Source organism: Astatotilapia calliptera, chromosome 12, assembly GCF_964374335.1.
Source record: "Astatotilapia calliptera chromosome 12, fAstCal68.1, whole genome shotgun sequence".
NCBI lineage: Eukaryota > Metazoa > Chordata > Actinopteri > Cichliformes > Cichlidae > Astatotilapia > Astatotilapia calliptera.
In genome coordinates, this window is record NC_137433.1 from 13,962,424 (window position 1) to 13,985,619 (window position 23,196).

General features: G+C 42.1%; 2 protein-coding genes across 4 annotated transcripts in view; both read left to right on the forward strand.

The window, feature by feature from the left end:
• Positions 1 to 4,421: 4,421 nt before the first annotated feature.
• slc20a1a (solute carrier family 20 member 1a) lies at positions 4,422 to 10,082 on the forward strand. The gene is made up of 11 exons (XM_026188578.2): positions 4,422 to 4,560; positions 5,327 to 5,977; positions 6,077 to 6,217; positions 6,351 to 6,436; positions 6,662 to 6,758; positions 7,917 to 8,036; positions 8,186 to 8,395; positions 8,482 to 8,962; positions 9,048 to 9,233; positions 9,305 to 9,389; positions 9,518 to 10,082. The coding sequence occupies exons 2-11, from the start codon at positions 5,629 to 5,631 to the stop codon at positions 9,671 to 9,673; spliced, it is 1,911 nt and encodes a 636-aa protein (XP_026044363.1). The 5' UTR covers positions 4,422 to 4,560; positions 5,327 to 5,628; the 3' UTR covers positions 9,674 to 10,082.
• A 2,449-nt stretch (positions 10,083 to 12,531) lies between these two features.
• dtx1 (deltex 1, E3 ubiquitin ligase) overlaps positions 12,532 to 23,196 on the forward strand; it is a 48,054-nt gene continuing 37,389 nt past the window's right edge. The window contains exons 1-2 of one of the 3 annotated variants that reach the window (XM_026187120.2): positions 12,532 to 13,008; positions 13,502 to 14,118. In XM_026187120.2, coding sequence (XP_026042905.1) covers positions 13,860 to 14,118 — 259 coding nt within the window. In that variant the 5' untranslated portion in view covers positions 12,532 to 13,008; positions 13,502 to 13,859. The remainder of the gene's footprint in view (positions 13,009 to 13,501; positions 14,119 to 23,196) is intronic. The other 2 variants (XM_080309019.1, XM_026187121.2) reach the window with 2 other exon arrangements.

Sequence of the window (23,196 nt, forward strand, 5' to 3'; positions counted from 1 at the left end):
CGGGTAACTCATTCTGTACTTTTTCCTGGAGGTTCTACAGAATGTAGGGAGCAAGTTCCAGCAGGCACAAAGCTTGTGCTTTGACATTCCTGTCTCCTGAGAAAATGACTGTGTAAGATCCTACAGATCCTGTTTGGCAAGGGATAGGAGGGAGGGAAGAGTGGAAGAAAGGGTTGGGCTAACATAGGCCTGAGCATGAGAACCAGCCACACTCTTCAGTTACTGATTTGCATGTCCTATCTTGCCTAATTTTAAATGTAAAAGGAAACATAACAACAACAAAAAATTACAGTGTTGGGCTAGCTGAAAAGAAGTGGGGATTAACCCAACTGTCATGAAAAGCTGAGCATATAGGGGAGAAAGCTTTAAATCAGGGGTAAGTTGAAAGAGCAAAGTGAAAATCCTCCTACTTTAAAACAACTAAAGCTAAGTATTAAACGTTGGCTTTACTCGCTTATGTGGCTTTAGTTTAAAGATCTGCGCAAAAACCTGAAATCCACCAAACGATGATGTGAAGTTTGCACCTAACAGACTGTGGAGGGGGTGCATGCATACAGCAGCAAACAGTGACCAAACTGCTGATTGTTCATTTTTCTCCTTAAGACACAAACTGGTATTTCCACTCATCAGCCCGCGTAACCTGAACACGGACAGGAATGCCACCTAGAGGCCCTCGGGTTACCCATATACGGCCGACTTTGTCAATGACAAATGGTCTCTTGTTGCATTATGGACGAGTCAAATAAGCAAAAGCAGAGCTCTGTGGGTAAACCTTTTGATGGGGGGACCTTAAGAAACTTAAGGAAGAGGATAATGCTTTTCCCAGTTTACCGCTAGGAGGCGACTGAACATCCCTCTTGATTAATAATCCATTTCACATGTGCTTTCATATGCTCTGACAATGCAGCGTGAGTGAGTGTGTGTGTTTACTTTTCATTGAATGTTTTACACGGTAGGAGGAAGTAATCTATCTAAAAGGAAAAATGGGTGTGATATTCAGTGCTAAATGAATCTGTGAGTCGACCACATTAGCTAATATTTTTGCACCAGATAAAGTCATACACTGGATTACACATACACTCTGTTTAACCAGGGTAAAATATTAACATGTCTCATATATCAACCACCGCAGTTCAGCACAGCTAAGCTGAAAGTGGCTCACAGATATAAATTATATAGATCAACCTGCCATGAGAATGTCAAGAGAAGGGCTTCTCATGCTGCTGCAAAACAAAATGCACATTGTTGTGTGAGGCAACAGGGGCTGGTAATTACAATCCTAAATACCTCAAACATGACAGAAAACACCATTTAACTCGTAGCAATAGTAATTAAGTATGCCTCACTATACAGGAGATTGACTAACCTTTCTGGGAAAGTTCCTTAATTTCTCTGGTTTGTCAAAAGTTAGGTCTCTGTAAACAAATTGAGAGACTTTTTCTAAACAGTTTCAATTCTAAGTACTAATCTCCTGAGAAGATGATTGCCTGGAAAGATTGCGTTTCTGCGCTGTGGCTTTGTGCTCGGTTCATTTTTCAGAGTTCGTCTTCGAGCTATGTACTTAAATGACAAAAAAGATAGTTATCTCGGATAATTGTTTAAATACAGATCATTTGGATTTACGCTCACAATCCCTGACTGGCAGCATCGTTCGTGGCTGCAAGTGAATATGATAAGAAAGAAGCCCTTTAACGCAGCTCTGTGCTCATCCCCAGTTTCTGGAATTGCTGTTTATACGGAGCATTATGTGCGATCTAATCTTTAATATTTTCTTAGACAATAAACCTCTGTGAACATCGAAATGTAATGAATAAAAGAAATAAATAAACATTAAACAAATTATAAATATAATACATAAAAGGCACAATCAGTGGTGTGTTAGTGAAGGGCTATAACAAGTAAATATGACTGGAAAACCTTGCAAATGCTCTTGTTATGTAGAGCGTCTGATATTAAAGGAATAATGTGGATGAACACCACATGGGCATCATTTACATGTAAAGTAGCCACAGAAACAGTCACAAAAAAATGAATCATCTATGTTGTGGGTGGACAACAGATATTCATCTGTGACTGTAGCTGATTAAAGCTGCTGTGTTTCTCAATCTGATTTTTTTTTTTGCTTTTGGTAATGTGTGATGACTGTAGGGGTGTGTATGTGTTTAGGCTAGTGTGGGAAAAATATAATAGTGTAAAATACTAGAAACACACATATATACAGCTGTGTTCAGTTTACAAATGCCCAAATGGATACAGGCTCGAATATATACGCACACAGTATATACACACATGCACCTCAAGCAGATGCTTGTGGTAGCCATCAACAATCTTCTGGCATGATTCTAGCTGGATATTTCACAACCCTTCTCGGCAGAACTGGTAGAGTTCATTTAAACCTGCTGGTTTCCTGGCACGGACCCAGCCTTTAAGCACAGTCTTCAGGTCGGGGCTTGGGAAGGCCATTTCAGAAGCTTAAACTTAGCCTGTTTTATCCAGCCGAAAACCAGTTTTGATGTGTGTTTGGGATCATTGTCCTGTTGATCTGTGTCCAACCATCTAGCATGTGTGCAAAGATGTAGAGCAATTGGGAGGTAGTCCTTCTTCATCATCATCATCCCACCCACTTTGTGCAATGTACCAGTACCAGTGGCAGCAAAACAGCCCCAGAGAATGATGCCACGACCACTATATAGTTGGTACAGTTTTCTTACGTTTGAAGGCCTCACCTTTACACCTCCAAACATGCCTTTCGTCACGGTGGACGGATAGCTCAATCGTTGTCTCATCTGACCATAAAACTTTTTACCTGAGGACATTTGGCTTGTCCATGTGGACAGCTGCAGATTTTAGTCAAGCTTAAAAATGCCAGTTTTGGAGCAGTGGCTTCTTTCTTGGTATTTGTTGGTCCGTGTAAAACCAATTCATGGTGGGCTTGAGCCTTGGTGCTTCCTGAACATTCTAACCAATTTCCTCTCACCTGAGGGTGACAGTTTGGGGCTTTTTCCTGACCTTGGCAAAGCGGTGACACACCCGAATAACTTGTTCTCCCGTTCAGTTGTTTGAACCGATGATCTGTGAATCAGCAGTTATGGGAAATAACTCCCAGAGAGCCTCCCAACTTGTGTAAATCTGCAGTTCTCCTCAGAGCTTTACTGAGCTCCTTGGACTATACCATTGTTCTGAGGATTGGTCAATCCAATGAGTGCTGTCAATCAATCTAATATCTTCAGCACCACTTATTAAAAGAATTAAGTGAGTGTATGTATATATTTGTACAAAATAAAATAAATTTTTTGTTTTTTAAAGTCATTAAAGATGTATGCTGTACAATCATTCCATGCTGGAAAAAGAAAAGTTCAAATAAATTATTAAGACCAAAAATGTCCATGAAATTCATGCCCATTGTGAGTGGATGTAAACTTCTGACCATAACTGTATATAATTATTATTAGGAATGTCTTTCCTTGCGCATATATATGCTTAGTTTTCCACCATCCTTCCATTTCCGGACAATCCTTTTTAGGTAATTTGAACTTCCTGCATTCGTTGGGAAGGTCAAAATATTCCACAAAGCCGGGCACTTGTGTGAACATGTCACAAATTAAATCCCACCAGCACTGAATAAATAGGTGATGAAGAGGAACTGATCAGCAGATTTGGAGGTACTGTACCATTTCGGAAAAAGACTGTGTTCTGCTGACAGCCTGACACTCTCCTGGAGTTTCTCAGTAAATGAACTCTTCATGGATGAGTAACCGATTGATGATCAGCACTGTTCGTGGCTCCTGATTCACATTAGTTACACTATGGCTTAGTGAGCTATAGAGTCTACACTTTCCTACAGCGAGTTTACTACTTTTTTGTTTCTATTTTTTTTTTTTTTTTTTAAGAGAGACGTTACCAGAGATTTGGAAGTAAACTACACACTTCAGCACAAAGTTTCCAGAGGCCTCTTTAACCTTGGTGGGTGAAACTTGCTAAATTCGACCAGCAGGTGGCACCAAAGCCCCGTTTGTAATATCTTACTCAGTCATTTTAAAGTTTTAATGTCCCCGTTCTTAGAAAATTGGTAATATTCGGGGAACACCGCACTGTTTATATCCAAACAGCAGAAGCTTAACCACCATAAACAAACTGTCACCAGAAATATTTCACTTACTTTTCTTTTTGAATTAGACTGAAAGATGGGCTATTTCGGCAACACAACAGACATTTGTCTTTCCTCGGCGCTTGGATAAATATAATTTGGGGGATAAGGTTAAGCAATATAATCAGCAGAAAACTATAATTACTTTTTTCCCCCCATCAACAAGCTCGATAAACATTAGCCCGAGTGCAGCAGCGAGTGTCCCATGACTGCTCTGGAAAGGCGGGTTCTCACTTGAGGCGCAATATATAAACCAACCTCCAAAGGGAGCCTCAAACACTGCAGGCCGCTGGACTGGCACCTCCTCTGACATCCTCTCACTTTGCATAACACCTGCCGAGGAAGGCCGATCACCTGACAGAGAAGCCCAGCGAGCGCAGGGGACAACACAGCGGACACCTTTGCTTACACATGTAAGTGTCACCTACCTTTAATCTCTACTCGTGCTCCCCTTGTCTTCCCCCCTCTCACTCCTTTTGAATTACGTAAGGGCAGCAAGGCAGATTAACATACCGCTATTTTCTATAGGCCTGAGTGAGTACTAACAAACTAAGAGCCCAGTTACTCCCAGTCTCTCAAACCTCTTTCTGAAGTTTTAGGTGGGATTTGTTTGTGCAAGTGGGATTTGAAAGGCTGCTGTAGTTATGTAAGTCCCCCGCAGTGCCACACGCGTGGATTTACTCTCTTAACCGCCTATTAAACAAACTTTACTCGCCAAAAGTTAAAGAAAACTAAATCAGCTGCTTGTTTTACTGCAGCGCCATTTCCTCTCTGTGAAAACGCTGATTAACACTGAATGCTCAGTAAAACTGCACAGTTGTGCATTTTCCATTTTTGCCATACTTACCTGCTGCTTTGATCCTAGTCATAATTTAATGAATTGGTCCAACAAAACGCTGTGTGGAAATGTCATGTAGTAGCGGTAGTGTCATGTCCAACTTCAGTGTGAAGTGTATGAAGTGTTAATATACTGCTGATAACACGAAACACTTCCTTTTTTCTACCATTAGCCAGTAAATCATGGATACCAGGTAAAGCGGTGTGTACTGTTTGGTTGTGTCACGTACTGGAGTTTGGGCTTGTTAATATGTAACTCATCTTAGCCTTTCCAAGGATTGAAGATGAGGAGTTTCAGCCACTAACTTGTGCATTTCTGTGCCTGTTTTTGTGTTATTGCAGTGTGCATCATCAGAGGCTGCCCGTCACAATGGATTTCTCCCCCATCTGTATACCTTCTCATTTTACAATGAAGCCTACAGAGAAACCCTGCATACCTAGCTAGCAATTAATTTAAATCTCCTTCCCTTTGGAACTTTTAGATCTGAACTAAAGGGCTCTTCTATTTTTTATCGTGGTAGTAATTTATTTATAAAAACATATTACCTCATAAGTTACTGTTAAATTGCAAGGGGGAAAAGAGAAAAAATTTGGCTTGGGATAAGAGTGATTGTGACAAAAACTTAGTTATATTGTGAGAAGCGATGGATACAACTACATTAGCAACCCTGGCTGCTGCCACCACCGTGGCTCTGGCCTCTCAGTCTGGCATGTCGGGCTACCTGTGGCTGCTGGTGCTAGGCTTCATCATCGCCTTCATCCTGGCTTTCTCTGTGGGGGCCAATGATGTGGCCAACTCATTCGGTACAGCGGTGGGCTCTGGTGTGGTCACTTTGCGGCAGGCCTGCGTCTTGGCCACCATCTTTGAGACCGTGGGCTCGGTCCTGTTGGGGGCCAAAGTAAGCGAGACCATCCGGCAGGGGATCATTGACGTCCGGATGTACAACGGCTCGGAACACGTCTTGATGGCAGGATCGATAAGTGCTATGTGTGGTGAGTGCACAGACAGTGATGACGATCGGAGCACGTGTGTGCTGAAGATGTTCGGCCTGGTGTGTTTTCAGTGATCGCAACTGTGCCTTTGTTATCCAGGCTCTGCTGTGTGGCAGCTGGCAGCGTCGTTCCTGAAGCTCCCCATTTCTGGAACCCACTGTATTGTTGGAGCAACAATTGGGTTTTCCATGGTAGCCAGAGGTCACCAAGGGGTGAAATGGATGGAACTTCTGCGCATTGGTGAATACGTGTTGTTTTTTTTATCCCTACCCCACACTCAATAGATAGAAATAGCCGTTAAATATGAAATGCAAGTCAAATTAAAAGCAAATTTATTCCTAACGCATTGAAAATATGCTCCGCTTGTCCACAGTGGCCTCCTGGTTCCTGTCCCCCGTGCTGTCAGGCATCATGTCAGCAATTCTCTTCTATTTTGTCCGCAAATTCATTCTGAATAAGGTAAAGCTTATTCACTGGGAATACTTAATCAGGTCCATTAAAATAACGAGCACTCGTACTTCCTGTAGTCTGGAGGGTTTCAGCTGAGCAGTCAGGTCCCTCAAAGAGTTAAAATATAAACATAGAGGCACCAACAGCTGAACAGAGAACAGCTTGTTTCTGATAATTTTTGAGTACATGTTGCTACTTTAAACATATAACAGAGAAAGTCTGTATTTTTCACAGACTAATCCTGTACCCAACGGCCTGCGAGCCCTACCTATCTTCTACGCCATCACGATGGGCATCAACCTATTCTCTATCATGTTTACAGGAGCACCATGTGAGTATTACGTCATCAGACTGCACTGGTTATTTGTTTGATTGTTGCTTAACACGCCACGCTACTGCCACAGCAGTTGAAATCCCGGGATGAGGTGGAGAAAGGTCACATGGGCGAGTTGGGACTCAAAGTAGGTGGCAAATAAAGAGGAAGCAGTTTCATTAAAAAAAGAAAGAGAGGAAAAAACAGTCTTGAAGATGTAGAATGTTCTATATAAAAAAATTGCAAAGATCAACAGTTGTAGCGAGCAAACACAACAGGAAAATAATCAAAGTGGCTCTACAACAGATTCCGCTAATAAATGGAAAATTTCCATTCCTTTTTGTTCTGTTTGCAGGCTTGAACTAATCAAGGAGTCAGCTGGCCTGGGCCCTTCACTGAAGGCTGCAGGCCTGTGTGCGTGTGTGTCTGTGTGTGGGTCATGGAAATTACACATTGTAACTCCTGCAATGCAAAATTGCAGAGTAATACAGTATAGTAAACTGCATGCACGTTCCAGTCCGAGCATCATTTTTTGTTGCATGTCTTAGCCGTCTGTCCGGTCAGTAGAGTTCGAAGCCAGTTTGGCTTCACGTGCATGCTGAAGACGGGACACACCCATGCAGCTGTGGCTTTAATCGTGCGACCTTTTAATTGTTGTTAAGCCGCTGTTGTCTGTGAGGAAAAACAGGTAAGCTAAGTTATTAAATGTTGCCTGACTAAATTCTATTCACCTGTTTATCTATGCACTGCCAGCATTAGCAGGAAAGTGAAATTAAGTTTCTTTAACAGCAGTTTTGTTTGTTTATCTCTGGGCTGCAAGGCCGAACTCTTTCGCACTATCTGATTGTAGGAGCATACACTCTCGCTGATACTCTTCTGTGTAAGAACGAGCTGAAGTGCTGGAAGAGGCCGTTGAAACATTTTGCATAATTTCTTAGCAAACGTGAACGTCGCGTGACCGCAACCTACAAAATGTGATATTGACTTTTTGGTTTATGCGCTTTCAAGACGTTGCCATGTTTCTACAGTAAATCAAAGTTGTGCGTGAATGTGAAAGGGCTAACAGTTTTCTCTCGCTGTTTTCAAAGGAACAGAGCTGTGAATGAATTAGTTACGCGTCTGTTTCACCTTTTCTGAGACCGTGTTCTCTCTCGTTCCCCTGTCTTTTGTGCACAGTGCTGGGGTTTGACAGAGTGCCGTGGTGGGGTACGCTGTGCATTTCTCTGGGCTGCGCTGCCGTCACAGCCTTGTTCGTTTGGTTTGTCGTCTGTCCCCGCCTCAGGAAGAAAATCCAAGGTGAGTAAATCTGACTTTAGACTTTCAGACTATACTTTTGTAAATATGTTGACAAAAATATACGACTTATGTATTAAAATTCTATTTATTTCTGCACTGGCATCACTGCTTTCTCTTGCGTTAAAAATCTGAGTGCTTCTTTCATCCAGCACAAACAGCTGCTGCTCCCTGTGCAGCTCCGCTCATGGAGAGGAACTCCAGCAAACCCGTGCAACCGCAGCAGTCCCCAGTATCCCATGCACCCCGACCACAGAGCCCTCCAGCAGACAGTCAGAAGGTGGCTTTTAAACTGGGAGGCTCAGATGAGACGGATTTAGACAGCATAGATGCAGAAACCAAAGACCTGGACATCGCCAACGGTAATGACTTGAATCTGCACTCTAAATAGAGTATAACCAGAAGAAACTCCAACAGCTGAATTACATTTAACTATTTATTTTCATAGGTCTGAATGGGACCGTAGGCCCCATGGTGATCACTGATCCTCACAGTGGTCGGTCCCACACAATCCACAAAGACTCTGGCCTTTACAAGGACCTGCTGCACAAGCTCCACATGGCCAAGGTTGGCGAATGTATTGGTGACAGCGACACAGAAGAGCGGCCCATCCGGAGGAACAACAGCTACACCTCCTACACCATGGCTATTTACGGAATTCAAGGAGATGTCAGGTATAAAGACGGGGACGGTGGGCTGCAGAGGAGACCGAGAGTGGACAGTTACAGCAGCTACAGCTCAGCAGTGTCCAACAGGAGTGCAGCTCTGGACGAGAATGTGGTCCAAGAAGCTGGCACCGACCTTGCTGGCACGGACCAGGAAGAGGATGAGCTGGAAGTCGACCAGCCTGCCGTTTCCTCGCTTTTCCAGTTCCTGCAGATACTCACTGCGTGCTTTGGCTCTTTTGCTCATGGAGGGAATGATGTCAGGTAGGCAAGGATGTTTGTTTTTTCTGAAGAATTCATATACGTTGGTTTGTTCAGATGGCTTACACAAACTTTTTTTTCGCATTAGCAACGCTATAGGCCCACTGGTGGCTCTCTGGCTTCTGTATGAGAGTGGCTCCGTCTTGTCAAGTGCACCGACACCTATCTGGCTGCTTCTTTACGGTGGAGCCGGCATCTGCATTGGACTCTGGGTGTGGGGTCGGAGGGTGATCCAGACCATGGGCAAAGATCTCACCCCTATTACACCGTCGAGGTATGCGGCTGACAAATAAAATCCTTATTTGTGTTAAAGTCGAAGCATACTGACATTTCCTTCTCTTCTAGTGGATTCAGCATCGAGCTGGCCTCAGCAATCACGGTTGTGGTGGCATCCAATATTGGCCTTCCTGTCAGCACAACCCACTGCAAGGTAATGAAACTAAAGGGACTGTCTTTACTACAAATAGAAACATACATTAGAAATAAGCTAAGCTTTCTGCACAAGTAACGTACACGGTGGCGCATGACCTGATGAGCTCTTAAATTATGTGCACACAGGTGGGATCCGTGGTGGCCGTGGGATGGTTACGTTCCCGGAAGTCAGTCGACTGGCGTTTGTTCAGGAATATCTTCATAGCCTGGTTTGTTACTGTTCCGATCTCTGGGCTGATCAGCGCTGCCATCATGGCTCTCTTCATTTATGTTATCCTCTGAGGCCAGCACTGTCCAGCGACACTCCTACTTGAGTTGATGGACTGCAGCCAACAAGTTGTTTGACTCTGATAAATCCTACGCCAATAAAAATGTCCTGTTTGTTCTCCATTTGCTAATGATTTATATTATATCATTAAGTCAAGGCAATTATTTTATCTCCCATGGTCGCGTCCTTGAACTATGTAGACTCTAATAACACTCTTCAGTTATCCGAAAGACTGTGATCTTGTATATCCTTTTGTATATTTGTATAGAAGCAATGTTTTCATCAGATGATTCCCTTTTGACTGAAAAAGAACGAGCAGCAGTTGTATGTTTGGATATTTGGATACAGTAAAATATGGAGTTGCTTGATTTGATGATATTTCAATGTATTTTACTCACCATTAAAGATTTTCTTTTACAGAAAGATGCTTTTCTGAGTGTTAATGTGGGAGGGATGGATTATTAAAAGCAACAAAACATCATCATAAATTTGATCGGAAAACTGCTCATTAAAAAATGAACATTAGAGTTTTCACTAAGGTGGACGTTATAGTGAACCATCGACACTAATAGTGTTAGCGGTAGTGCATCTGATTCTCCTCAATGTTTTGGTGCTATTTCTGCAAAATCCACGAGGTGGCAGTGCTGCAGCAGCCTTTTTTACACACACACTGACTCCTCCATACAGGAAGAACCTTTAAATGCACAATACTGTGCAAAGGTCTTCATGTCTTTGTATTCTGCTTCCAAGAAGCCAAATTTTCTTGTAGTTTTTTTTTTTTTTCCAAGTCTGGTACCTGAAAAGACTTGACCGAAACAGAAAATTTTCAGAAGAATCTTTTTTTGGTTGTTTAAGCAACTTAACACAGAACCATGAATCATTCAAACATTAAAATGCAACTAATTAATGAGATGAACCAGTTTTGTGTCTGCACATAACTGATGACTTGGTAATGAACCGAATTGAATGTGTCCTTAGACATTTTGCTATTAGCAGCCTGACAGAGAACTACATTATCTTTGAATCTATGAAAAGGGGAAGAGTGGCTATCAAGAAGCCACTCTTAAGGAAGGGAAAGGCTGAAATATGCAAAATTACACAAGAACTGAAAATCAGTGGCAATAGATCTCATGGAGTGGTGAATCTAAATTTGAAATCTTTGGTTCAAATCATCATCAACATGTTCAGAGGAGGTCGAGAGAGAGAGAGAGGTACAACAGTGAGTGTCTGTAGTTATCTGCTTAGTGCTGCCTTTCAGCCAGGTGTGTTGGAGGTCCTTTCAGAATTGATTGAAATTAATTAATTCAGACTTTGATCCACTACTGTAATACCATCCAGAAAACATCTGACTGGAACTTCATTTTTCAGTACGCCAATGATCCCAGACACACTGCCAATGTAGTAAAAGCATACTGGATAGAAAAACACACTGAGGAACACTACTGATCACGGACTGGCCACTTTAAAAACAAATGACAATTTATTATAAAAGCCAGAAAGGCAGAACTATTATCTTTATATTATTTATTTTGAGAAGTGTTCTGACATTTTTGTTTAATCTTCCCATTGCAATAATAGTAGTTTGGCAGCAGATGCTGCTGCTGTTCCATTTAACAAGCTTCGAAGCGACTCAGTGGATATCATGAACAACAAGATTAATATTAATTAGCCATAGAACTTTCTATACACTATTTATTTAAATAATTAGCCTCTCTGTTCTCAACAAGTCAATGGATTTGACTCTTATTACTTGCATTTTTAAACAGCCTAGCGCTTTTTGTGTATCTGTGTGTATATTTTTGTTGTTATGTAACAATCTCAGAGACTGCACATGTAATTGAGTCATTTTGGGTTTGTTTGTTTTTCTACCATTGTTATCTAGTTTCACCAATAATTGAAAAAAAATCCGCAATTAAAACTGGAAATGTATAATTAAATAAATCAATTTACTATAACTCTGCTGATTTTTCATAAATTTTGCTTAAACTTTGTTGCCAGAAATGTTTGTCTGCCATTGATGTTGCCATAAGACGGAGTCAGTGTGTGATTGAAAGAGGTGAAGTTGTCAATGACATGCAATCTGTTTCTCATAACTGTGACAAATTGTTGAAATTTGCTGTCTACATAGACAGCAAATTCACATCAGACTATTACATTTGAGCTCAGCAGCCTTCCTGCTCTATAGGAAGAGTACAACTGGAGGTAAGTTGAGTCGTGCAAAGACTCATTGAGATTGATGGCAACATCTGTTTGCATTTATAAATTAATATTTACAAACCTTCATCGATCTCTGAGAGTGTTTGCAGTCATTACCAGTCAGACTGCGAATATTTGCAGAAAGATTGTCTTGAGATCCAAAGCGGCCATGAGTGTGCAACACCAAACACCATTAAACTGTGGGCAACCATTTAGCCATGACTTGCACAAGTTGCAATCCACCACAGACTGTGAAAAATTAAATGCAACCACCAGACAGCCACCGATTTTTTAAAAATTAATTTTAGCCGCTAGCTTGCTCTTTATTATTTGTAGATTCGTGTCTTTAATGGCTGACCCTGAAACAAAAGTTCATGGGACTTTCTGTGCAATCTTGTATGATTTGTATAACCCTATGCCAGATAGAGCTGGATCTGTATGTTTTATGAAATATAAATAAATTTAAAAACTAATAAGCAATTGTACGATAGTGTCTTAATATATTGCTTTGTTGTTTCCACATTACCTGGTCTGCTTCCCTTTCTTCACTGTAGTCTTAATCCCATGCAAGGGTTTTATTTTGAAATTGGGGACCGGAAGTTGTATAAATCTTTTCGCCTTTTTATTGACACTTTGACTGATTTTATAAAAAAATATATATATATATGGGCTCTTCATACAGGTGTGCTTGGACATTTATTGTTGTTGCGATGATTATTTGGGGTTAGGCGGGGATCGTGCGTGTACTGCGTGGATGTTTGTCTGTTTGGCGTCACGGGGAAAGGAGCGCGCACAGCAGCGCAGCGGCGGCTTCGCTCTGCACTGAAAAACCGTGCAACTGGGGCATGCGTTCACTTTACACAGCGGACCAACAAGCTGGTGGAGACCGTGGCGGATTCACGGGAATACCGCGACGTGTCGCTTTTCTGTAATAAACACCGGATTACTGGAGGTGGGTTCGGGGAATATTTGGGGTGTTTAGCGATAAGGAAACGTAGAAATCACAGATGTGAAAAGGTGCGCTTTACCTCGGGCTTTCCCCCCCTCTTTTCTTTCTTCCTCTTCCACCTTTGATAATCTGATTTTCGTCCGGATCCAGTGAAAATGCAGCCTGTACCTGACAGATGTGTGGCACCACAGCTGCAGCCTACAGGTCTGTATCGCCGCTATTAATTCAAGCGTGTTTTTTATGCCATAAATGAAAATTCAATATGAGGCTTAAGACAGACTGAGAATTGAATCAACAGAGGCAGTCTATGGCACTGACTGCATCTGAACAGCTTCTTATGCAAAAAATAATAATTAAAAAAATGTCTGAGTGATATTCTGTCTGCTGTAATTATAGTAGCATCTGGCCTTTTGTGCTCTGCTCCTGAAACACTCACTTGATTAGAATTATTTTGTTGCCAACAAAACAACAACAACAAAAATCCCCAGACAAATTTCTTCACTACATTTTAAGTAAACAAAACGAATTGGCACAGGCCGGTTATTGTGCTACAGCACGGAGCAGGTTAGATTTGTGTCAGGTCCTCTAAAACAATGCCTGACTGCTTACTCAGAGGATAAATCACAGCTTTTGTTTGCCAGTGTGCCTGTGCACCTTGTCTTCTGTTTAGAGAGTATCTCCTGTCTACCTGCTGCAGATCTGCTGTGGTTGGCTGTGGAGGACTGAGATTGCTAAAGCTGCAAATCACATCATCAGCATCATCAGCATCAACATCTGCCACTTCAAACGCGACAAGACACAGGAGGACGCAGGCTGCTTTTTGCATGATCAAAGACGGAGAAGTCAGAAAGTACCTGTAGACGATGACTCCAGCGGAGCTGTTTGCTTGAAAGCAGCATGAGATAACTGGGGGCTGCCACGCTAATCGCTGATTCAAGCTTTTTTCCGTTTGGCAATGATGAAAAAGCCCCTCTTTGTCAGCTGACTGACAGGGTCGCAGTGGTGCTCTAGCACAGGACGTTGCCAGCAGCCGAAGCGCAGACACCACAGAGGAGATGGCTCGTCCAGGATCCGGGTTGCTGGTGCCCGTAAATGGGCTGGGGTACCCCCCTCAGAACCTCGCCAGGGTGGTGGTCTGGGAATGGCTGAACGAACATGGACGCTGGAGGCCCTACACCGCAGCAGTTTGCCACCATATAGAAAACGTGCTGAAGGGGGATGCCCGGGGAAGTGTAGTTCTAGGACAGGTGGATGCTCAGCTCTCTCCTTACATCATCGACCTGCAGTCCATGCACCAGTTTCGACAAGACACAGGTAAGAGTGTGCACAGATGACACAGATGCCGGTGCCAAGGAAAGCACAGATAACACAAATTTAACCATAACAATGGACTCAATGTACTGTATACATGTTTACTGATAAATAATCAGGTATTTTAGGATGTCCTCATAGCAGATGATGTCATATTATCCAATCTGGGCCAAACCAGCTTTAATGCGCTTGGTACACAAACTCCACAGTCATTCCAAGAGAGTAAATGAGAGCCCCGATTGCTTTGAGGCTCGTGTATATGAGCCACAGGTAGAGCCAAGAGGCACTGCCACAAGATGAATGTGAAGCATAGAGCCAATTAAAGTGTAGCAGTTACATATTGAGCCAGAAATGCCTTCATGCAGCTGTTGGGATGCCATGACCTTGCCAAAGGTCACCATGATTTAGCAGTTGTGCATCCATCAGACAAATGAGATGCAGTTCAGTGTAAACCTCACTCTGTCTTGTTATTCATGTGTTAAACAGTTTGTAATTCAGCGAGTTACAGTATGTTGTTAGGATCTAAGTCATTTCTTATCCTGCTGCTACATGACTTCAGTTTCTGTAAGTTTTCACACCTACATACAGAAAATGGAACAATCTGGTTTCACAGTTATTAGACAATCGATACCCCGCCATGTTTGAACTACGGCGCGTGCAATCCAAAACTTTGTCCTCAATTTTGCATTTAATGCGAGCTCTGTGAGACAGCATGAGGCCAACATTATCTCGACTGAGGGATCGATCGCCTCTGGCCATAACGCGCTAACAGTAAATGCCGACCCCCCCCCCCCCCCTTTCCTGTTACTACGTGTCGCTTTAGAGTAAAATCCAAGCCACCACAGCCTTTGTTTGGCTTGCAGTAATTCTCTCAGATGACTGCTACCTTTTAAAATAAGCCCAGATGCTTTTTTGTAATTCTCCACCAACGATCAACACTCTCTCTTTGTGAGGATTCCCGTCATGCTTGTTCCAGTGTGTGTGTGAAGCAAAGGGGGGGAGGAGGTTGTAGGCATCTGTTAAGAGCAGCCTTGGAGAAATCGCAGCTTTCTCAATTATTATTCTTCACAGTCAGCTGTGGTTGATTACAACTCTATTAGCCATTTATTGTGACATCTTTGTTAGGATGCTCTGAAACTCCTTTTTTTTAAAAAAGTCTGACGACAAGAGCTTCCACTCTCTTAAGTTAGAGGCTGGAGTTGCTGTATTTGAAAGTGTTATGTAACACGAGAAGTGCAGGGACACTCTCGCAGGATGTACAGAAGGTAACTTCACTGTCCGCGGGTCTGCACTGTGTCACTTGTCATCAGTGTGCGTGATTCATCAGCATTAATAAATAGCTGCAGCGCCCTGAGGAATACAGATAGAATTGAACAGAGCTCAAATTCCTAAAAGGTCAGACCAATTTGCAAATGCATTAAGTAATAACCGTGTAAGTGTCTTTCAACAGATGGGTGTAGTTCAGGCTATAAATGCAGAGGAATATGGCAGCGGTCACAGTGGTCTGTGGTCTGCTTGCCCCTTTTAAACGAAATAGTAACAAAAAAAGTGCTTAGAAACCAGCAAGTAGATTGGGGTATCTAGAAAAATATTAATATTAGCATAATGTATCTTATAGTCAGTCAAACTTGGTATATCAGTATTTTTCTACTGTTCCAACATGCTCTTGTCGATTGTGCTGACTATGAGGACAACTCCATTTGTGAATGGCTGTCAGGTAGGTTGTAGTACAAGCAGCTGCCTGTTTTTCTGCTGTTCTCGTTGACGTCCCCCCCTTTGATAAAACACAGAGCTGCACATGTGTCTGTGAGATGAACCACTGAGTCGTTTGTCAGCCATTACCACGACACGGGGGCTAGGCCTGACGTTTATCGCTCCTCACTGTGCTGTTCACCGTGTTACCTTCCCCCTCGGCTGGGATAAACCTGTCACGGCAGAGGCTGATGGACAGTAGGTCTGGATGCTCGGTGCCTCCTCCGCTTTGTCCTCCTCTGCGCTCTCTTTTGCTGTCCTTCCACACGGGCACACCTCTGTCCTTCGTCGTCATCGATTCAAACTCCCATGAGGCCTAGCTTCCAGGCTGTTGCGATGTTGTTGTAGCGCCGCTTGAGTGGAGGGATCTCGACGAGCTTGTTTTGCTATAACGTTGAGTGTGATGCATTTGTTTCACATCGGATGTTTGCTGTAGCTCAGCAGGTCACCCTCAGCCACTTGCTTTGTTGCAGGCTTATGGAGTGTCCCTGTGGGGAAACCCCGTTTTGTCGCAGAGCCAGTGAGCTTGCCCTCTGAGGCTGTTTCCTTTTTTGCTAAGAGTTGTAAAAAAAGGTTAAGTATGATTGATATCCACTGTGTGTGTTTCTGAATAAATGCTTCTGTTTTTGCATGTGAGTAATTGTTGCTTGTGTGATTGGTGCCCTCTGCCTGTTATGATGTTTGGGTCCCGTCCCTGCAGGCTGTGCAGGGCTGCCCTTTGCTCCCATGGGTTTGGGAGGATCTGTGGGTGGTAGCCAGGCCGAGTTACTCAAACTAATGAGACAGCAGCTATGTTTTATCTCCATGACTCTCTCTAATCAGAGTGCCATGACAAGAAAACACAGCCACCGCAAACGACGAAGCAGGGCCCGGTTATGGAGGGAGTAGCCTTAGAACATCTGCATTTAATTGGCACTCAAAAACATACAGGGCATGGATTTCATCTCAGTATAGTTACTAGCAAAGAACAGCAGAGTTACTGGTGAAAAACACCAGTCTGTGGTGAAATCCCGACTAGCAATGCTTTATGGACATAGTATAAGAGAAGCCTTAGAGGCTCATATAAGCATAGTGTGAATAGATATCCAGCTGAAGGCAGGGGGAGAATTGACTCTCGGCCAAGAAGGATCGATCCGTTTTCCTCCCCAGAGGGGCATTTAAACCTCTAAACACTGCTGTGGACTGATCCCCTTTCACTACAGCCACCCCCACAGCAAAATACACGGGCTTATCTGGCATTTCCATCATATACCAACACTTGTGGCCTGTCTGATGGATTTCACACTGCAGCCACTGCTTGGATTTTAAGCACTTTTCCTTTTTATATGTATCAAGATCATATGTAGGTGACATAACCCAGAAACCCTCATCATCACCATTTGTGCTCTATCCCTCAATCTCATTTAGCAACAAACATTCACACTTATTAAGTATGCATCCAAAATTCTGTAACACCATAAAGTCACTTAAATCTGTTCTTCTCCGCTGAGTGCGAAGAACAATGAAAATGTAAATATTTCAATTCACATCGTCAATCTAATATTGATCTGATTTGTATTGAAGATTGTTCGGCTGAATTTAGACTCTGATTGTTGTGAATGTGCGATATGGATTCCAGCGTTTCTGTGACCTGAAAGAGTGTTAAGGTTTAGCTAACAGTGCACCACCATGACCGTGGCTGAACTTGTGCACGTCTGGTCAGCTTTACTTTTTAGTATGTTTGTTCAGATGTTAAATACAGCAGCATTAAAAAAAACTCACTGTTTCAAAACATGCTATATAGCAAGAAATAAGTGTGATGTAACAGCAAATGTAATGATAACAAAATGAAGTTAAAATACAGCGTTAGCAAGTTCCGAGCTCTGATTGTACCTAGCTTAGAGGATATTGTTGATGCTAACTGTGTGCCACTTATGGAAGACATTGTTAAATAAATCAACAGATATCATTAATGTTATTTACAACTGACAGAATCAATACTTACATTACATTACAACAAAATGTGGATTTTCTTCTGAGGATGAAAAAATGTGTCATTTATACGCAATAGGGGAGGTTCAGGCTATTTGTCTTTGTTACATCTACCCTTCAGTAAACGAGGTAAGACATGTTATATTGTTATTTTGTATTCTTGGGCTCCACAGCTGAGGTCCATCATGATCAATTTCTCTGGAAGAGAAACTCAAGATCGGAACCTTTTTCCACATCTTTATATTTAAACATAATGCTACAAATACGTAACAAAAATCCAGTGGTTAAATATCTGGTAAACATTGTTATGTTGTTCATAAATATTTAAGAGAAGCCACTCCCCTATCTCAGTTTGTCTGGTACGAGGTAGTCAGTCAGCAGCTACCTGGAAGAGCAGATTCTGTTTTTATGTTTGGATGCATTATGGATTTTTATGGAAATAAAAAAAATTTGCAAGATGTACTGACTGTGATGGGAAATGAAACCAGTTTATCCAGATCCCAAGTCTTGCCTTCTTGGTTTATATTCAGAAACATATAAATATAGTAAGAATGAAAGGACACTAATGGACCTCAGTCTGCAAATTACAAGAAGAAAACAATTGTCAAAACAAATGCTATCAATGTACTGCTGGAAAAGAAGAAATTACTTAAGGGAGGGCAAGTTCAAATACATATGGGGTCCATTTATGGTCCACAAACACAGAGACTGATGTATGTGAATGAAAGGAAAAGAAAAAGGGGTTTTATGTGTGTTGTATTCTGTTCTGTTTTATATTCAAAGGGGCTATAAAGGCTGGTTTATAATAAGTGTCCTGTGTGTTAGTTTTGTGACCACTGATCTGACGTAAGTAATTGTTGAACTTTGCTGTAATTATATACATTGTTTTTATTAAAAATATGAAAACAGTGTGAGGTTGATGGACTAGATGAAGCTTTGGCATGTAATTATTATATATGTAATGATAAAAACGCTGTAAAAACAGATATTTCTATAGTAGTGAAAAAAACAAGAAGGTTTCTGTTATTTAATTGTTTATCTGTTGCACGGGGGAAGGTCTTCATCAATAAGAAAAGCTTTAAAACCTGGGGAAATACAGTTAAAATACCCACATTCACATTTTCCAAAGCTGTCGAGTGGGGCCATATTGAAGTCTCTGTTGGGTCCGCGAGCCTTATGTTTGACACCCTTGCTTTAATAGGTCATGATGTTGATATTTTCTCACAAAGTTGAGAAAATACATAAATACAATAAATCAATTTGAACTGCAACAGAGAGCAGCGTGCAGGTCATTTCTGCATACGTGCCACATGTGTGTGTGCAGTCACTGTTGTGAGCTGGCCCATGTGTGACTGCAGAGATAACCTCTATCAGCAGCTGTTGGCTGCTGTGTTGATGGAGCAGCTCTTTGTTTGTTTTTGTTTCACGAGCGTGAGAACCTCTTCTTCTCTGCCCTATTTCCCTCGGCTAAATGCCCTCTCTGACTAATTATGGTTGAAAGTGCCACAAGTCAAAAGCTCTCATCTTCTGTTATGTGTTGAGCTGACAAACAGCAGTAGTTGTGGTTTGGATGCTACCTGTGAATGTGCTCGAGCACTTGTTATGCTGTAGACCAGAAAAGAGGGTGGCGCGTTTGTGTGTTGTTTTCTTTTTTTTTCCTTTTTCTTCTTTATTGTCGTTTAGTAAGTAGTAAGTGTGTGTGGGAACTGTTCTGGTGGTCTGTGGGAGGAAGCTGTAAAAAGGATCCCTGCGATGTACGTGGTAAAGGTCAGGTACTGTATGCATCAGCTCTGACTGTGAAATCCCACTTGCGTCAGAAGAAAGAAAATAAGCAGAGAGTCCAGCGACTCTAAAATGCACATTTGGTATCGAAATGTGAAGAAGAAGCAGGTAGAAATAGAAACAAGGCAGACAGAGTTACCTGAAGAAGAAAGTGGTGCACAAGCTGACACACTGCGTGAGAAGATGTCATACTACATTCTCATACTGGGTGTATTTCGACTTGCAAGAGATGAATCATACATAAATGAGTGTGCATGTATATGAAACTTCGAGTGGATGTTTATAGCAACAGCAAAATGATGCTCAGCCTATTGGTAGACCCTGTGCTCAGGTTCTCCAGTGCACCGAGCTTGGTGAAATCCACTTGCGTGTTGGCAGGAAAGGAACAGGAGCAGCAGCGCCGTGGAGAGGGAGGGGGGGGAGCAGGCAGAGGTGAGGAGAGAAGAGGAACAGAGGGAGAGGTGGAACGTTTTCCTGATGGAAGGTGACAGAGCGGAGGGAAGGATAATAACACCGCGCACATTTCCCTGCTCCTTCACTCTCACATGCGCTCAGACACCTCGCCATCCATCCCATCAAAGCGTGCCTGTTTTTAATTATGAAGTCATCTGCCCGTGTTTTTTATCACTTATCTGACAACATGCTTTGTTTATAGAGGCAGATGTCTGCAACAAGGTACCAGAGTGAAAAGTTGCTTGTTTAGTTTGACTGGCGGTTACCTGTGAAACGGTACACATGATTCTTTATCCTCATTGCATTATAGTGATGAGCAGGCTGTGCATCCCCTGGAAACCACTGGCGTTGGTAGCTAAAGTGCATCTCCACATCTCCTTCTAATCCAGCGCATGAACTTCTAAAGCAGATATCTTACTTTTTCATCAAGGAAGCGGCTTTACAGCCACTCTCTGCACTGGTTGCTTATCAGCCCGCTCTAGGAGGTCAGTCAGATCAGTAACTGTTGTCTGTTTCAGCCCGTCTGTCTGCTGCTGCTCCTGCTAATAAAGACGTATGCATGATCACAGCATTATTTGATTAAACGAGCCTCTCTCCTGGATCCATTTATGGGCTGATCTCTTATCTTGTTCTAGCATGTCGAAGCAGTGTCTTTAAGTATCATCACTCTCATCTTGGGTGCTTTTATTTCCTAGATAAATAACTCTTTCCAGTCTGTTGCAGATAGAGCTGCTCCAAAATATGATAAATAAAGTGAGTCTTGTTCTGTTTGTTGTGTTGAAGAATTTCCGTGCGGCTTCATAACACAGAGAATCTGCCAAGTGCTAGCTAGCTGTCACGTTGAAAAGGGACAGAGTGTTCCTGCTGTAACCAATAGAGTGTCTTTGATCTACACCGTATGGTCTAACATTTACTGAAAACATCTTTTGACTGAGATCAGAGCTGCAGTGACGCAATTCGGGCTGCCAGCGGTTGCGGCGAGCCAAACTCAGAACTCCCTTGATCAGACTCAGTGAATACACAAAGACAGTGTGGGATTTTCTGCCTCAGACTTAGCTTTTTCACTTGCTTTACAAAAAAACGAAAGACCTTCCTTTAGCAGTGTGGAGGCACGACAAACCGCTAATGCTGAAAAGGGACGGCTGCCTCAACAGCATCTAAGTGATAAGCCAGGTGTCCGTGAGCGGCTGCAATGGATGGAAAACATCATCCCAAAGTAATCTGAACATCAGACTACTTTTTGTGTTAATAAACAGCCAATCACAGAACTGCTAGCTTGCAGTGGAAGCTCAATGCTAGCATCTGAAATATATTTAAGGGATCTGCGAAGGGATGATTGCCGTTGTTCTCCAACACTTTCTGACTTATTTGTCACACACTGGTAACAACGTGAAGGCCAAGGCTGTTACAGTTAAACGAAACTAAAAAGAAAAACTAGCTTACATGCTGTAAGATTTGAAAAAATGCCAGCCATGAATTCGACAGCCCTCCTGTCAGGTGTACAATAATAAACTACGTGGTCCAGTTCTAACTGCAGCTTGACGGCCGGTCGTAAGTAAAAAAAATAGATAGTAGTCAGTTGTTGTGTTTTTCTTTATGTGTGCATTTCTATGCTGCCCTCACAACTGTTTAAACTCATGAACACAAAGGATGTATTTCCTTAACAAGGCGTGGGATAAACTCAAGCTTACTTTTCATATGCATTACACAAAAACATCACTTATTTTGGTTGTTGGCTGCCCAGCAGGCTCTGCCTAATGTCAATGCGAGGCATTCTCACTTTTTGCTCCTCCTGTCTGCGTGTCACCTGTTAGTACTTCTAAATCATGGCTGTTGGTAAGAGTCCAAGTCCTGTGACTGTCCAGCATGAGGAGCATCCTGCAGTAGCCTGTGATATGAGGAATATTTGCCAGGTTTTCCTGGCAGCCAAACTCTGCTTGTGCTATTCAGAGGAGCTGCTCACACCATCAATTTTTATGCCTCGTGCCAGCAACCGCCACGGTGTGGAGGAGTTATGTTGTCAGCTTGTCTGTGCTATACTCTTGAACACAATATTTCAGGAATGAGGGAATTTCTTCTAATTCCACACAAATGTCCTTGGACTGATGAGCTGATTTTAATTTTGGTTTGGTTGTAAAAGGGTCACCATGATTTGACAAAGGCCTTGTTTGGCCATTGCTCAAGAACTGATAAGTGAAGTGTGACAAAGTATGACACAAACTTCTTAAAGAATGAAATGGTGAAATGATGACATTTCATATCCTGAAGGTCTAAGGTTTGCTTCACAGTTGCATCATGATGTTTTGCAATAATCCTTTTCTGGCCGTTATCAAACGTCATAACTCAGGAAGTAATGATAATGATAATAATGTCGTTTCACTGTCGATACAGGTTTGCAAACTGTGTGTAAAAGTGTTGCCTCTGGGTCAGTTTTTATCAAGCTGAAACAGCAGTTGCCTCCTTCGTGTTTTGTTGGATGCATTTCAGTTAGAGAGAGATATGCTGGTCAGCAATGAAGACAACTACAACATCTTTAGTTTTTTGTTATCGCTGTTACTTTTTCTATATTTTGACACATTATTGATTCACAGATAAAAAGAGTGGCTTTATCTGGAAGATAGCATAAAGATTAAAAGTGTTCCTTCCCATATAAAACTATATTACATATGACTAAACAATTGACCTTGATATGAACGTGAATGATGGAGTGCTGGGAGTGTTCTTGATAAAATAAGAAGGATGTTAATTATTGTGTAACATTATTAGCAGCTTACACCCAAAAACACATAATTTGTTGACTTGTCTTCAGTTAAATGCCAGACATAACACAGGCTGACAAACATAAAACAGTATTTTGCACCTAACTTGACAAAGCTCGGTATGCTGTGCAGTATGTCTTTAAAAAAGTTGAGGGAACTGGTCAAGTGGAGTATAAAAGCAGAAATAACAGGTCTAAAAAACTATCTACGTCAGATGAGCAGTATCTCAAAATCCCACAAATACATGCATCTGGCCCTTCATTTGATCCATCTACTGTTCACTGAAGCCTCATCTGGTGTCAGTGGAAAGGTGGATGTCAGGAAACTAATCTTAAGGATGAAAATGGCTAAAGAGTAAGTGATG

What these genes read in the sequence shown, in the direction of transcription:
- slc20a1a (XM_026188578.2), top strand. Translation starts at nt 5,629, where the DNA reads ATGGATACAACTACATTAGCAACCCTGGCTGCTGCCACCACCGTGGCT. An exon ending in CATGTTTACAGGAGCACCAT is followed by an intron (nt 6,759 to 7,916) that starts GTGAGTATTACG and finishes TTTTGTGCACAG; the next exon opens with TGCTGGGGTTTGACAGAGTG. An exon ending in ACCCCTATTACACCGTCGAG is followed by an intron (nt 9,234 to 9,304) that starts GTATGCGGCTGA and finishes CTTCTCTTCTAG; the next exon opens with TGGATTCAGCATCGAGCTGG.